Here is a 14,517-nt window from a genome sequence, read left to right on the forward strand (position 1 = left end):
CTGCTCAATGACACATCATGAATGTGTTACACACTCCCGCCTTTTTGATACCTAGGTGCTAGGATCTTCTAGGATCCTAGCAACACCACGGGTGATACTAATTGTGCATGTGTACATATCTTACCACTGATCTACAACATAACACTTAGTTGCAAGACCAAGTAATTTTAAGCCATATCAAAAATAAATACATCTTACATTTTGTAATACACAACATAGTTTAGTTTGGTACTCTACTAGATATACACTTAGATTCACTGAAAAGAAGTTAACAAGATGTATGTGTGTGCAATAGCCCATTTCTGTTATTCTATAGTTGCTTAAGCAAGACAGCATTCTAAAGAGGAAATAGAAAACTGAACTTTTCAGAGAGTACTAGAAGGAAGTGTTCAGTAGGAGTGTCATTAGGAGTGATCAAAACTACAGGCAGCTACAGAAACTTAGCTGTGTCAAGCAAACTTGATCACCTAAATATTTTCTTGGTCACTTGAAATTCCTTTAGTGTGCTGTGTCAAGTGCACCGGGCACAGGTGGTCTGCTTTAGCCTGCTCAGGATGGCTCCCTGGCAGAAAACCAGCAATGAAAGATACGGAGTAGGTATGTTAACATGTAAAAAGTTTTTGTTGCTTCAATTTTTCTGTAACGATCTCAACAGGAAGGATGTGGCAGACATGAAAATCATAGCAGTAAGTAATGCAGACTCATTACTAGTGTTATACAAAGAAACCCATTTTAATTGGTTTTGATGTGCTATTTTATGGGACATTGTCATATTTTAGTTCCAACTATATTTGCTTTTACCTTTAAAAAATGTCTACACTCTTTACAATAACTCATTATTTTAATATAATATCATGTTTTGTAAAAGTGACATAAAAGGGGAGCAAACTTCAATGGAGAGAAAATATTAGCTTTCATTTGTTGAAGAAAATTGAGGATGTGTGTATAGCAGAAACTAGTTCTTCTTTTTTTACTGCTGTTTTCTGTCCTCATCACTGCTAACATGCATATGCTTGGGACATGTTTTTAATGTTGCTTCGTGAAATAATACCGATCTTGTGGTTGTATACCTATGCATATCTGAAAAATTGTGCTATGTGAAATGATGGCATTGAGCAACATTTCAGTAGTTCCGCTTAAATAACCTCATATCTAGCTAGTCTTTGTCAGACTGTGCTTGGTCTTGTAGTTCTAATTACCGTAGTTAACCTTAGTTTATAACTATAAATGGCCATATATGGCTAACCCTTACTTTATTTTTAACAAAAATTGGAGCATTATAAAGCTATAACCTCCCTTAAATTAGACAATTTGGTTCAGCCTGCAGACCCTTGGCTTGCCAAACAATCATCGCTGTGAGTCAAGTTTTTTTGTAATCCATAGAATATATAACAAGGCTGGCACTTCCTCAATATTCATAAATGTTTATTGATGCAGACACAAAGACAACATTTTGGGACATGTAGGTTCCTTCTTCAGGGCAAACGAGTCAGTCAATTACATCAATAGGACATCTGTCCAGGCAGCAAGCCACAGCACTTGCCAGCAAGCGAAGTGTCCGGTCTGGTGACTACAGCACTCTGGATGGTTTTTCATTGAATTGTATTCAGTCTATTGCAGTCATATAGTTAATATAAAGACAGAAATTGCACAGCTTAAGGTAAGATAACACATCCGGGGCTTGATTCACAAAGCCGTGATAACTCTTATCACGGTTGTGCTAGCGTTATAGCGCGCGCCAAGTTTTTCGCACGCAAACGCGAATTTGCGCACAAAATCGCGGCTGTTTTCACTTGAAAATTATTGTTTTTGCGAAAAACAGACGCAATTTTGCGTGCAAACGTGAATTTGTGTGCGAAAGTGTTTTTGCGCAAAAACGTGTTATGGCGCGCACAACACTATGTGTCCATGATAAGAAGTTATCACGGCTTTGTGAATCAAGCCCTCTGTGTGTATAATCATATTGCATACGCAACACTACATTTTCAAAGATTTCGAATTCCCAATATTACCCTAGGGCTATTTTTTTGAATGGGGCTTGTTTTTTTTTTTGGGGGGGGGGGGGGGGGGAGGGGGGTGAACACCCTCAAAAATCCTTTAAAAAAAATCATTCCAGGGCTTGTTTTCAGAGTAGGTCTTATTTTCAAGGAAACGGGTTAATTAGTAATTTAACCTTAACACATTATTATTATTTAGTATTTATACAGCGCTGACATCATCCACAGCGCTGTACAGAGTATGTTGTCATGTCACATAACTGTCCCTCAGAGGAGCTCACAATCTAACCCCTACCATTGTAATATGTCTATGAATGTGTATGTACCGTAGTCTAGGGCCAACCAATTAACTTATCTGTATGTATTTGGGAAGTGGGAGGAAACCAGAGTGCCCAGAGGAAACCCGCACAGACATAGAGATAACATGCAAACTCCTTGGAATAGTGGTCTGGCTGAGATTTGAACCGGGGTCCCAGTGCTGCAAGGCAAGAGCACTAACCACTATGCCACTGTGCTACCCACATCCATTCATATGCAAATTCTTTATAGTTTCCTATATAAAAGAAAGAGAAACATGGAGCATATTTTTCTGAATGAAAGGAGAAACTACATTGGGCAACAGCTTTATTCTTCCTTAGATTTCCTTGCTGTAGTTATTGTACATCACTGTAAAAATTGAGTCTTATTAAAGTAAAAAAAAAAAAAAAAGCCATGGACTATAGCCATGGATGAGTGCATCCTAACTGGCCGTGTAAGGTCCAGAGGGTATCCATCTACTACATTGCGGAGATATGACCAATGGCAAAGGGGTAAAAGAGAGCCACGTGACAATAGTGAGTGTTTCGCCGTCGTTTCTAGTTTTGATACTGACAGTTCTGATGTCCAGCAGATTGTCACAAAACATTGGAACATCTTACATGACTCCATCCCCCAGGTGCCAGAGTTTGGGAGGCCCCCTGTTCATCTTCAAAAGAGCCCCATCATTGAGGAACAAATTGGTTAATTCAGATGTGAGGCCTAGTAAATTTTGTGGTGCTCCCCGCATACCTGGAACCTTCAGATGTTTCAGCTGCCACATGTGTCACAGTGTTATTAAGGGTGATGAGTTTTTACCCTCCTCCTCTGGGAGACCCTATTCCATTCGGCATAAGTTCTCTTGCCATTCTTCTTGATTGTAGAATGAAAAAAAGTTGTAATCAGAAGATGAAAAATTATCTCCTTTGGAGAAAATGTTGGAGAACAAGTGAATTGCATATGGTCCAGTGTCTCTCAGTTGAGAATACAAGTAACTGATGGGGTATTGTAATCGTTTAAAGGGAGTAGAAATAAAGAGTTACTCAAAAAGGAGGCCCGCTGGATTAGAACACTTGGCTCTGTGGGTTCTGGGGGACTTAAAGGACATCCAGGATGAAAATAAACTAATGAGATAAACAATTGTATCTATTCTACAAATGACTTTTTTTTAGCTAACCCACAGCTTAATTTTATATTTAAATCTACTTTTTATTTTTAACTGTGTTATGGCTTCTTCTCAATGACCCATTAATTAACCACTTCACCACTGAGGGGTTTTACCCCCTGAGCACCAGAGCAATTTTCACCTTTCAGCGCTCCTTCCATTCATTCGTCTATAACTTTATCATTACTTATCGCAATGAAATTAACTATATCTTGTTTTTTCTGCCACCAATTAGGCTTTCTTTAGGTGGGACATTATGCCAATAATTATTTTATTCTAAATGTGTTTTAATGGGAAAATAGGAAAAATGTGGGAAAAAAAAATATTTTTCAGTTTTCGGCCATTATAGTTTTTAAATAACGCATGCTACTGTAATTAAAACCCATGAAATGTATTTGCCCTTTTGTTCCAGTTATAAAACCGTTTAAATTATGTCCCTATCACAATGTTTGGCGCCAATATTTTATTTGGAAATAAAGGTGCATTTTTTTCAGTTTTGCGTCCATCCCTAATTACAAGCCCATAGTTTATAAAGTAACAGTGTTATACCCTCTTGACATAAATATTTAAAAAGTTCAGTCCCTAAGGTAACTATTTATGTATTTTTTTGAATTGTAAATTTTTTAATTTTTTTTTAATTACAAAAAAAAAAAAAAAATGGGGAGTGTGGGAGGTAATGAGTTAATTTTTTATGTAACACTAATTTATTTCTATGTAAAAAATGCTTAGGGTGTAGTTTTACTATTTGGCCACAAGATGGCAACAGTAACTTTTTGTTTATTGTGACCTGCGAGCATCCTTCCGGACCCTCGCAGGAAGTACTAGGAGGCTGTGAGTGTTTTTTTTTTTTTCACAATGATCGCGCTGCCCATCCGAGAGCAGCGGATCATTGCGGGGCTTAGATCAACGAACGGGAATGGATTTTTCCGTTCATTGATCTCTGGGCGAGCGGGCGGCGGCGTGTTTACTAGCAGCGGGCGGCGTGTTTACGAGCGGGAGCGCGGGCAGCGGCGGGAGCGCGGAAAGTACGGATTTCTCCGTCTTTGGGGTTCAAAGGGATGGAGAAATTCGTACGGGCGGGGGTAAAGTGGTTAAAGCATGCCAGAGCTAATAATCTATGAACTATTGCCGCTTTTTATCTCTTTTCTGCTCTAAGATGCCATTTCCTGCAAGTAAAGTGTTTTATGGCTGCAATTCTTATCAGTGAGTGATAAATTATAGTCCGACCCGGTCCCGACCCAGACAGAAACTGTCACTTGCATACCTGATTTTTACATTTTTCAGGCAGAGATAGAAAAAAAGGGACACATCATAGTTATTCATGTGCTTGGCACTGTACATACACGTCTATCTCATCATGTCACATGTCACCTCGGATGTCCTTTAACAGAGAATACAATCTTTATTTTATCTGGCAATTCTAAGTTCATTTATGTTTTAGGGTGGGCACCATCTGTGGACTTTAATGACATTATTTTAGAGTGTCTTCCCTATATACTAGTGGATAAGGAACAGAGGCGACCAAAAGGATAAAACAAGCTAAAATTTTTAATGTATGCTTCGGAGGCAGTGGTGGACTTACTTCCTAGAAGCAGACACAATACACAAGACAGAGACGCCTGGTGCACCACTCACTTTTTACTGTTTATACCCCTGTTTTATTGCCTGATGAAGCAGGTTATACCTGTAAAACACGTTGCAACATTTTTGAGAGTGTACAGTCCTGGCCAAAAGTTTTGAGACTGTCAGAAATATTGGAAATAAAAAGTTGGTGCTTAAGTTTTTATAATAGCAATTTGCATATACTCCAGAATGTTATAAAGAGTGTTCAGATGAATTGCATAGTCCTTCTTTGCCATGCAAATTAACTGAATCCCAAAAAAACCTTTCCACTGCATTTCATTGCTGTCATTAAAGGACCGGGATGGTCGGAAATTTCCGATTCCGCTGAAAATCCGCATTCCGCCATTGCTGATTACCGCTACCGCTACCGATTCTGCGTACCGATAACGATTTCCGCATTCCGATGCGGATTTCCGCCGGAAATTTCAGAAATTTCTGCTGACTTTAAGATCGATTTTCTCAAAAACTATAAGGTCTTATTGAAAAAAAAATTCCATCTTGTTTTTGGTGTGTCTAGGACCTGTGGGAGCTTTGCTATTAACCGCTAAAGTCGTCGGCTTTTGACTGTAATATAAAATGTAGAAAATCTGCGTTATCCGGTAATTTTAAGCCAATCAGAAGACTCAGAATGAATAAGCCAATCAGAGAATACGGAAATTTCTGCCTAATTCCCCATTCTTTGATTGGTTTATTTATTCCGAGTCTTCTGATTGGCTTAAAATTACAGTCAAAAGCCGCCGACTTTAGCGGTTAATAGCAAAGCTCCCACAGGTCCTAGACACACCAAATGTTTAGGGTTTATTAAACAGAAGACTGTGAACAAGATGGAAAAAAAGTTTTCAAAAAGACCTTATAGTTTTTGAGAAAATCGATGTTAAAGTCGGCAGGAATTTCAGCGATTTCCAGCGGAAATCCGCGAAAATCCGCCTACCGCACTTGTATTACCGATTTCCGCATTCCAATGCGGAAATGCAATTACCGATTGGAAATGCGGAAATTGCATTTTCGCGGAATCCGAATGAGCATCTCTACTGCTGAGATCATTTCATTAAAGAGAATCTGTATTGTTAAAATTGCACAAAAGTAAACATACCAGTGCGTTAGGGGACATCTCCTATTACCCTCTGTCACAATTTCGCCACTCCTCGCCGCATTAAAAGTGGTTAAAAACAGTTTTAAAAAGTTTGTTTATAAACAAACAAAATGGCCACCAAAACAGGAAGTAGGTTGATGTACAGTATGTCCACACATAGAAAATACATTCATACACAAGCAGGCTGTATACACCCTTCCTTTTGAATCTCAAGAGATCATGTGTGTGTTTCTTTCCCCCTGCAGCTATCTTCCACTGAAGTGTCAGGCTGTTTCTTCCTGCAGAGTGCAGACAGCTCTGCCTGTATGTAATTCCTCAGTATGTGAAAGCCCAGCCAGCTCAGAGGAGGATTTATCCAGCTTGTAAAAGATAAGAGAGCAGAGAGAAGCTGCTCTAATCTAAATAATACACAGGCAGTGTGCAGAGAGGGGCCTGGAGGGGGGAGATGCATCACAGAACCACAACACTGAAGAACTTGGCAGCCTTCCAGACACAGGCTGACAAGTCTGACAAGAGAGAGATAAGTTTATTTATTACAGAGATGGTGATAGTAGAACGTGCTGCAGTAAGCCAGAACACATTAGAATAGCTTTTGGAACTTGTAGGATGATAAAAATCAGGATGCAATTTTTGTTACGGAGTCTCTTTAATCGTCTTGTTAACTCAGGTGAGAATGTTGACGAGCACAAGGCTGGAGATCATTATGTCAGGCTGATTGGGTTAGAATGGTAGACTTGATATGTTAAAAGGAGGGTGATGCTTGAAATCATTGATCTTCCATTGTTAACCATGGTGGCCAGCAAAGAAATGCATGCAGCCATCATTTAATTGCATAAAAAATGGCTTCACATGCAAGGATATTGTGGCTATTAAGATTGCACCTAAATTAACAATTTATAGGATCATTAAAAACTTCAAGGAAAGAGGTTCAATTCTTGTTAAGAAAGCTTCAGGGCGTCCAAGAAAGTCCAGCAAGTGCCAGGATCATCTCCTAAAGAGGATTCAGCTGCGGGATCGGAGTGCAACCAGTGCAAAGGTTGCTCAGGAATGGCAGCAGGCAGGTGTGAGCGCATCTGCATGCACAGAGAGGCAAAGACTTTTGGAAGATGGCCTGGTGTCAAGAAGGGCAGCAAAGAAGCCACTTCTCTCCCAAAAAAATCAGGGACAGATTGATCTTCTGCAGAAAGTATGGTGAATGGACTGCTGAGGACTCGGGCAAAGTCATATTCTCCGATGAAGCCCCGTTCCGATTGTTTGGGGCATTTGGAAAAAGGCTTTTTAGGAGAGGTAAAGGAGAGCACTACCATCAGTCCTGTGTCATGCCAACAGTAAAGCATCCTGAGTCCATTCATGTGTGGGGTTGCTTCTCATCCAAGGGAGTGGGCTCACTCACAATTTTGCCAAAAAACACAGCCATGCCATGAATAAAGAATGGTACCAAAACACCCTCCAACAGCAACTTCTTCCAACAATCCAACAACAGTTTGGTGAAGAACAATGCATTTTCCAGCACGATGGAGCAAAAGTGATAACTAAGTGGCTCGGGGGCCAAAACTTTGACATTTTGGATCCATGGCCTGGAAACTCCCCAGATCTTAATCTCATTGAAAACTTGTGGTCATTCAAGAGGCGGGTGGACAAACAAAAACCAACTAATTCTGAGAAAATCAAAGAAGTGATTATGAAAAAATGGGTTGCTATCAGTCAGGATTTGGCCCATAAGTTGATTGAGAGCCTGCCCAGTCTAATTGCAGAGGTCCTGAAAAAGAAGGGCCAAGAATGCAAATACTGACTCTTTGCATAAATCTCATGTAATTGTCAATAAAAGCCTTTGAAACGTATGAAGTGCTTATAATTATATTTCAATACATCACATAAACAACTGAAACAAAGATCTAAAAGCAGTTTAGCATCAAACTTCATGAAACTAATATTTTTTACAGTCTCAAAACTTTTGGCCAGGACTGTACAATAAATCTTTGTCTGTTCAAAATTGACAGTATTGTGTCTGCTTCTAGGAGGTAAGTCCACCACTGCCTCCCAAGCATATTTTAAAAACGTTAGCTTGTTTTATCCTTTTGGCGCCTCTGTTCCTTATCCACAAGTATTGAGTCCACCCCTGGTGGAGGGGTGTTACACCTCCTTATTTTCCGATCTACAGAGAGTGACTTCTTAATCCTGAGTGAGGACTGTAATGAATAGCGGAGACACCGCCACGCGGACAAGCGGCAGGGCGGCTGTCTCCGCGTGCAAGCCGGCGGCGTTTTCCGCGCACCAACATGTCACTGGTTCGCCTGGTCCTTCTGGTGCACATAGATGGAGAGCTACGCTTACGCGCGCCAGACGACAGGACCTTTATGCCAGCAGAAGTGGAATCAGCTGATCAGGCCGATCAGCTGATCCCAACTGGACTCCGGATTGGCTGAGTGGCTGGGGCGTTGCTGCGGAGCGCTGCTAGTATATATAGGACTTGCTTCTCAGTTGCAGGTTGTCTGTCGTGGCGTGTGAGCACTCAGACCTCACTTACGTGTGAGCACTCAGACCTCAGTCAGATCTTACAGTGTGTTAGAACCAGCCAGAGCTGGGAATTCACACTGAGTCAGATTCCGCTTTATCTCTATTGTATTACTGTTACTTGAGACCAAGGACCTCACACCTAAGATTAGGAACTGTGTTACCTCTGTTATCATCTAGACTAGTTCCAGGGTGTTGAGACCAAGGACCTCACACCTAAGATTAGGAACTGTGTTACCTCTGTTATTATCTAGACTAGTTCCAGGGTGTTGAGACCACGGACCTCACACCTAAGATTAGGAAATGTGTTACCTCTGTTATTATCTAGACTAGTTCCAGGGTGTTGAGACCAAGGACCTCACACCTAAGATTAGGAACTGTGTTACCTCTGTTATTATCTAGACTAGTTCCCGGGTGTTGGGACCAAGGACCTCACACCCCATACTAGTATTGTACTATACGTTTACCTGTTATTATCCCTGACATTGCTGACCACTCTATTGCTGACCACTCTCCTGCCTACTGATTCGGTACCTTGCTTTTCTGTCTACCTGTTGCCGACTCGGCCTATATGACCTTTCTGGCTGTCACTCGTCCCTTGGGTGAGCAGCCTCTCTGTACTTCTCGTGACACCAATTCTATAGGTATCCATTAGCTGTAAAGACTGCCTGCTCCACAGGAAGTCTTCCTTACAGTTCAGTCAGGGGACTTTACCCTTAGGAGTCCACTGGCTGGAGTACAGTCTGATTCCCAGCCCATCAGGGAATCCTTGGCTGCAGTACAGTCTGATTCTCAATCCATCAGGGAATCACTGCCTGCAGTACAAATCTCCATCTCCTCCTATTCAGGAGGTCAGGTTCTACACAGTCAGAGGCCACCTGCACCTCAGGTGTCCACTGGCTGTAGTGCAGCCCAATTCCCTGCTCTTCAGGGAATCCTTGGCTGCAGTTGTGTCTGTATCTCCCGCTCCTCGGGAGATAACCTTTCTTACTGTTGCACCAAACACTCACACTACATTAGGTGTCTTGTGTCAAGCTATACTTGTATTATTGGTGATTCTGCAGATCACCATATAATCAGGTATAACATTTGTATTATTAGTGATACTGCAGATCATCAATAATCAGATACACTCTGTGTGCTGACACCAATCGTTACAAGGACAGGTCTAATTTCCTCACCTGCATTTACAGTGGTTGCCTGGAGGGTAACCCTGGTTTTTGAGTACCTCTTTTCTCACATTTTAACATCCACCCACTTCCAGTACATACTGCACTATATTAGGCTGGCGGTGTTTCTTTTGTATTCCCTATATACTAGTTCTTCCTTTTGATTTTTGAACAGGAAGAGGTGGTTTGCTTTATCTTGGGGGTGCATGGTCATTTTGCTGCATGCGGCACAGTCTTTTGATCTAGTTGCATGTGGCTTGGTGTCCACATGTGGTGCGACCACTTTGTCACATACCATGCAACTGCAACATCACATGGTGTGCGGCTAGTTGTTCACACTACTCGCGGGACTGGTGCACAACCAGATGAACAAGTTCTGGCTTGTGTTCCTGTTGCCTGGAGACAACATTATTTTTAGTTTAGCACCGGATGAATGTGACATGTTTCCACTTCCGCTTTTTTGTGTATGCGCATCTCTAGGGGCCTATGGGCGCTTTGTTTTGCGGATGCTCTTTTTGTTGTGTGCTGATGACTGGGCATCCCCAGGACATTCTATGTAGTGCAGGTAAGAATCAGTGCCTTGATATTTTTATATGCAAATCCTTGATTGGTGTATGAAATTAATTTAATGGGAGATTGGGATTGGATCCAACGGCCGCCTCTGATTTAGTTCCTCATCAGGTCTGGTAATTTGCATGAACTTTTGTAATTGCCCATTGTAGTCAAGATTGGCACTATATAAGTATGTGTGTTGCATTTGTGTGGCATGAACGAAAGCCAGGTAGGTTTTAAAAAACAGTGGGCTGTCACCACTGTACAGCATTTTAATGTCACTTTGATGCAACTGTGCACTTTTGGCAAATAAAGCAAAAAAAGCGATGCTGGATTCAAGTGGATTCCAGAATAAGGTCTATACGTGCTCAGAAGGAAAAGGACTCATGCACAAAGGAAAACAGTTCTGCATGAGCTGCTTCATTCTCCTGGGCATGCAATTACTTGTGCATGCCCAGTCTGGATATGATCATCCACGTCCGGTTGCATGGTCAACAGATGAAGAGGGATCCTATGTTGGAACAATAGGCTGCTGGAGGGTCCATCCCCCCTCCCTTTCTCCAATATCAGGTGTACGTAAAGGATCTGAAAAACTGGAGAACTGGCAATAAATTAAAGAATATGAATCTCTTACAAATGTTTCTCTCTGTTACTTACATTTTGTAACTGCTAGTTGATGAGCCACCTTTTATTTGATGTCACTATGGTCTGCTATGACCCAAGTAATCAAAAGACAATTATACAAAAAATCCAGACCAAGTTATCTAGATCACTTGAGATTCCCAGTGTTCTGTATCCATCAGGAACCTTAATAAACTAGAGCCTGTGTGTAGGCTGTCACTGTCAACTGACTCAATAAATATAATTTAAAGAGAAACTGTAACCAAGGTTTGAACTTCATCCCAATCAGTAGTTGATACTCCCTTTCCCATGAGAAATCTTTACCTTTTCTCAGACAGATCATTAGAGGGCTCTGTGTGGCTGATATTATGGTGAAACCCCTCCCACAGTGTGATGTCATCACCTAGGTACTAACATCACACTATTGTAGCTTTGTTGCATTATGGGAAATAACAGCTGTTTCCAACTGCCAAAAAAGCAGTATCTTCTTCCACAGAGATCACCCGCCAGCAGTAAAATAGCTGCCATGTGATACATTTCAGAATGTAAATCAGGGAGAGGAAAAATTTTACAATGGACAATCACTGTCTAAATTAAATTAAACTACATTATTTTCACTGCAATTCCTCTTTAAATTTAGTTTGATATCATTAGCAGTTTATCACCATCAACAGATTTAATCATTCCAATGGTTATCAGCTGCTGTCAGGAGGAACAATTTAACAGTTTTTCGTTACTTGCAGAGAGACATTCATAATCTTTTAAACAACAATCTTTAAAACATTATTGCTGTGTAAAGAAATCTTAAATGAAAACATTTCATGTCAAATATTTAGATAAAGAGGGCCTGCAAGCTCAAACAAGAGAAGAGAAAATCTCACTTAAAGTGAACCTCCGGACTAAAAATCGACTCAGCAGCACTGAAAAGGCCTGGTGTTTCTTTAACAGTTTCACAACATCAGAACTTTGTTTCTCTTATACAAGCCTCATTTTTAGCTGCACAGAAGAAAACTGCCCGGGCTTTTTTCCCCTGATGCTGTGCAAAGCATGATGGGATTTCTGATGTTGTTGCTCTCGTTCTGCTGTTTTGGTGCAAACATTTTTTTTTTACATTTTGAATTTGACATTTGAAGCCTAGCGTGTGCAGCTGGGAGGGGTTATCAGGACACAGGACAGTTGGAACTGTGTTTCCTGCTCCTTGTCACCTCCTTTCAACCAAAAAGATGGCTGCCCCCATGACAAAGATGGCAGCCCCCATGAATCACAAACATTTGCCTGTTCTTTTAAAACAGGGTGGGTAAAAAATTATATTACCTATCTATTCTAATTAACATAACTAATGTAACTTAATGACAGTATGTTTGTTTAGGCTGAAGTTCCCCTTTAACATGTACAGCATGCCTTAGAAAAGAGACACAGATACATTATAGTAACAGTGATCTGCTCTAGGTCTATGCATTTCTACTGTACGTGTTGTTCGTCTGTCTCACACTCTGTCCATGCCATGTGCATGTCTGTCTCATACTCTGTCTATGCCATGTGAACCACAAATAATTCCGATTACAGCTCTTGCTGTACTTGGCGAAATAAAGTGATTCTGATTCTGATTCTGATTCTGATTCTCTAGGTAAGTATTTTGGCCTTATCATTAAATACATCTATCCTTTTCCAACTAGACCAACAAGTCTTAAATTATTTTACACTGCAATCTAGATTGCAGATAGTAGAAACTTTTATATATCTAGGCATATGTGGTGGTGGTAATAATATAAAATGCATGCTAACCAATGCTAGAAGCCTTTCAAATAAGATTGGTGAACTACAGTTTCTGATGAGAGATAATGACTATTATATTGTGGGTTTAACAGAAACATGGATGGATGCTAGCCATGATTGGACGGTAAATTTGAAAGATTGTAGTGTTTTTAGAAAAGATAGATCCAATGAAGGTGGGGAGGGGGGGGGGGGGGTCTGTATGTTTGTTAAGACTTACTTATCTACAGTTTTCATGGATGGCATGGCCGAGGACTGTCAAAGCGTGTAATCTTTATGGGTAATTGTTCATGCCGGAAATATGAGTTGTCAATTGCTTATTGGGGTCTGTTATAAACCTCCACAAATAAATAAAATGGAGGAAGTCCAATTATTGTAGCAGATTGAAAAAGCTGCTAGCGAAAGCAGGGTCATAATTATGGATGATTTCAATTATCCACTAAGCCACTCGTTCTAGTAAAAGTGACAGATTTATATCAACACTGCAAGACAATTACTTAACTCAGATGGTAACCGAACCAACCAGGGGAGATTCTCTGCTGGATTTGGTCATTTCAAATAGACCAGATGTTATATCTAATGTGCAACTTTGAGAACATTTGGGAAATAGTGACCATAATATGGTAACATTTGACCTACTACTCAACAGGGTTGTGAACAAGGGGACAACTAAAACTATGATTTTTAAAAAGGCTAACTTTAACTAGATGCCGACCGCCTAACGCCAATGGGCGTGGCCGCAGCAGCAGCCCCAGGACTGCCTAATGCCAATTGGTGTCAAGTCCTGGGGCTCTGTTTTGCATCAGAATATAGTCTTCCAAGAAACTTACTGTCAGCACAATCTTTATGATCGACTGCTCAGGACTGATTTCAAAATTCGACAACTTCATGCTAGTAGCATTACTCACATGTAGATACTAAAAAGCAAAAACAATAGGCAAAATTATATTTGGCATGTACAGCAGAACAACCGAACATTGGGACAAATTTGAACAGACATATATGCATACAGTTATTGCAACCAGAGACCAGCAAATATACTGTAGTTAAAAACATATGCCCAGATATATTGTACCATTCTAAAGTTATTCTAGATGCATTATGCCTCAGATAACATCTGTAATAAATGCAAAACCAATATCAGAGACTTTACCCTCATGCTGAATATTACGCAGCCCTGCGTAATATGTTGGCGCTTTATAAATACAATAAATAAATAAATGCTGTAGAATTGCCTCAAAATACACAGATACTGGCAAAAAATAATACGCTATATGGCTGACAAACTAAATACAGTATACCTTGCATTTTACAGATCAAAACTGATTACTTGGGTTGGTAGAAGACTGGGAAGTAATTAAATATGCATGTTAAAATACTAGTCACCAGTCAAATTCCCTTTCTATTATGCAAAAAAATAAAATGATAGCTATAAACTGAAAAGCATAGATGCACCCACTATAAAAGAATAGATAGTGGTTGTAGAAAAGATGCTCCGTTATATAAATTGACCATTGAAGTAAGGGGTTGTTCTAAAAAGTTTATGAAGATATGGGATCAATGGCTGAAATAAAACACTGGTACTGACAAGTAAATGCTATTTTTGGACAAGCTATTGCTGATGTTTAGTGATCAACTATCAAGACCTTTGTATATCTATAAATTTATTTCAGTGAAAAAAGTACATCTTTATTGTCAGTTTTTTCTTGGTTGTTT

The 14,517-nt window shown here is 40.2% G+C and overlaps 1 protein-coding gene across 3 annotated transcripts in view; it reads left to right on the forward strand.

The window, feature by feature from the left end:
• Nucleotides 1–432: 432 nt before the first annotated feature.
• DOCK2 (dedicator of cytokinesis 2) overlaps nt 433–14,517 on the forward strand; it is a 566,587-nt gene continuing 552,502 nt past the window's right edge. For 2 of the 3 annotated variants that reach the window (XM_068277401.1, XM_068277402.1), the window contains exon 1: nt 435–597. In XM_068277401.1, the coding sequence (XP_068133502.1) occupies nt 555–597 (43 nt within the window). In that variant the 5' untranslated portion in view covers nt 435–554. Of the gene's footprint in view, nt 598–14,517 lie in introns of all 3 variants that reach the window. The other variant, XM_068277405.1, reaches the window with a different exon arrangement.

Source organism: Hyperolius riggenbachi, chromosome 3 (assembly GCF_040937935.1).
Source record: "Hyperolius riggenbachi isolate aHypRig1 chromosome 3, aHypRig1.pri, whole genome shotgun sequence".
Classification (NCBI taxonomy): domain Eukaryota; kingdom Metazoa; phylum Chordata; class Amphibia; order Anura; family Hyperoliidae; genus Hyperolius; species Hyperolius riggenbachi.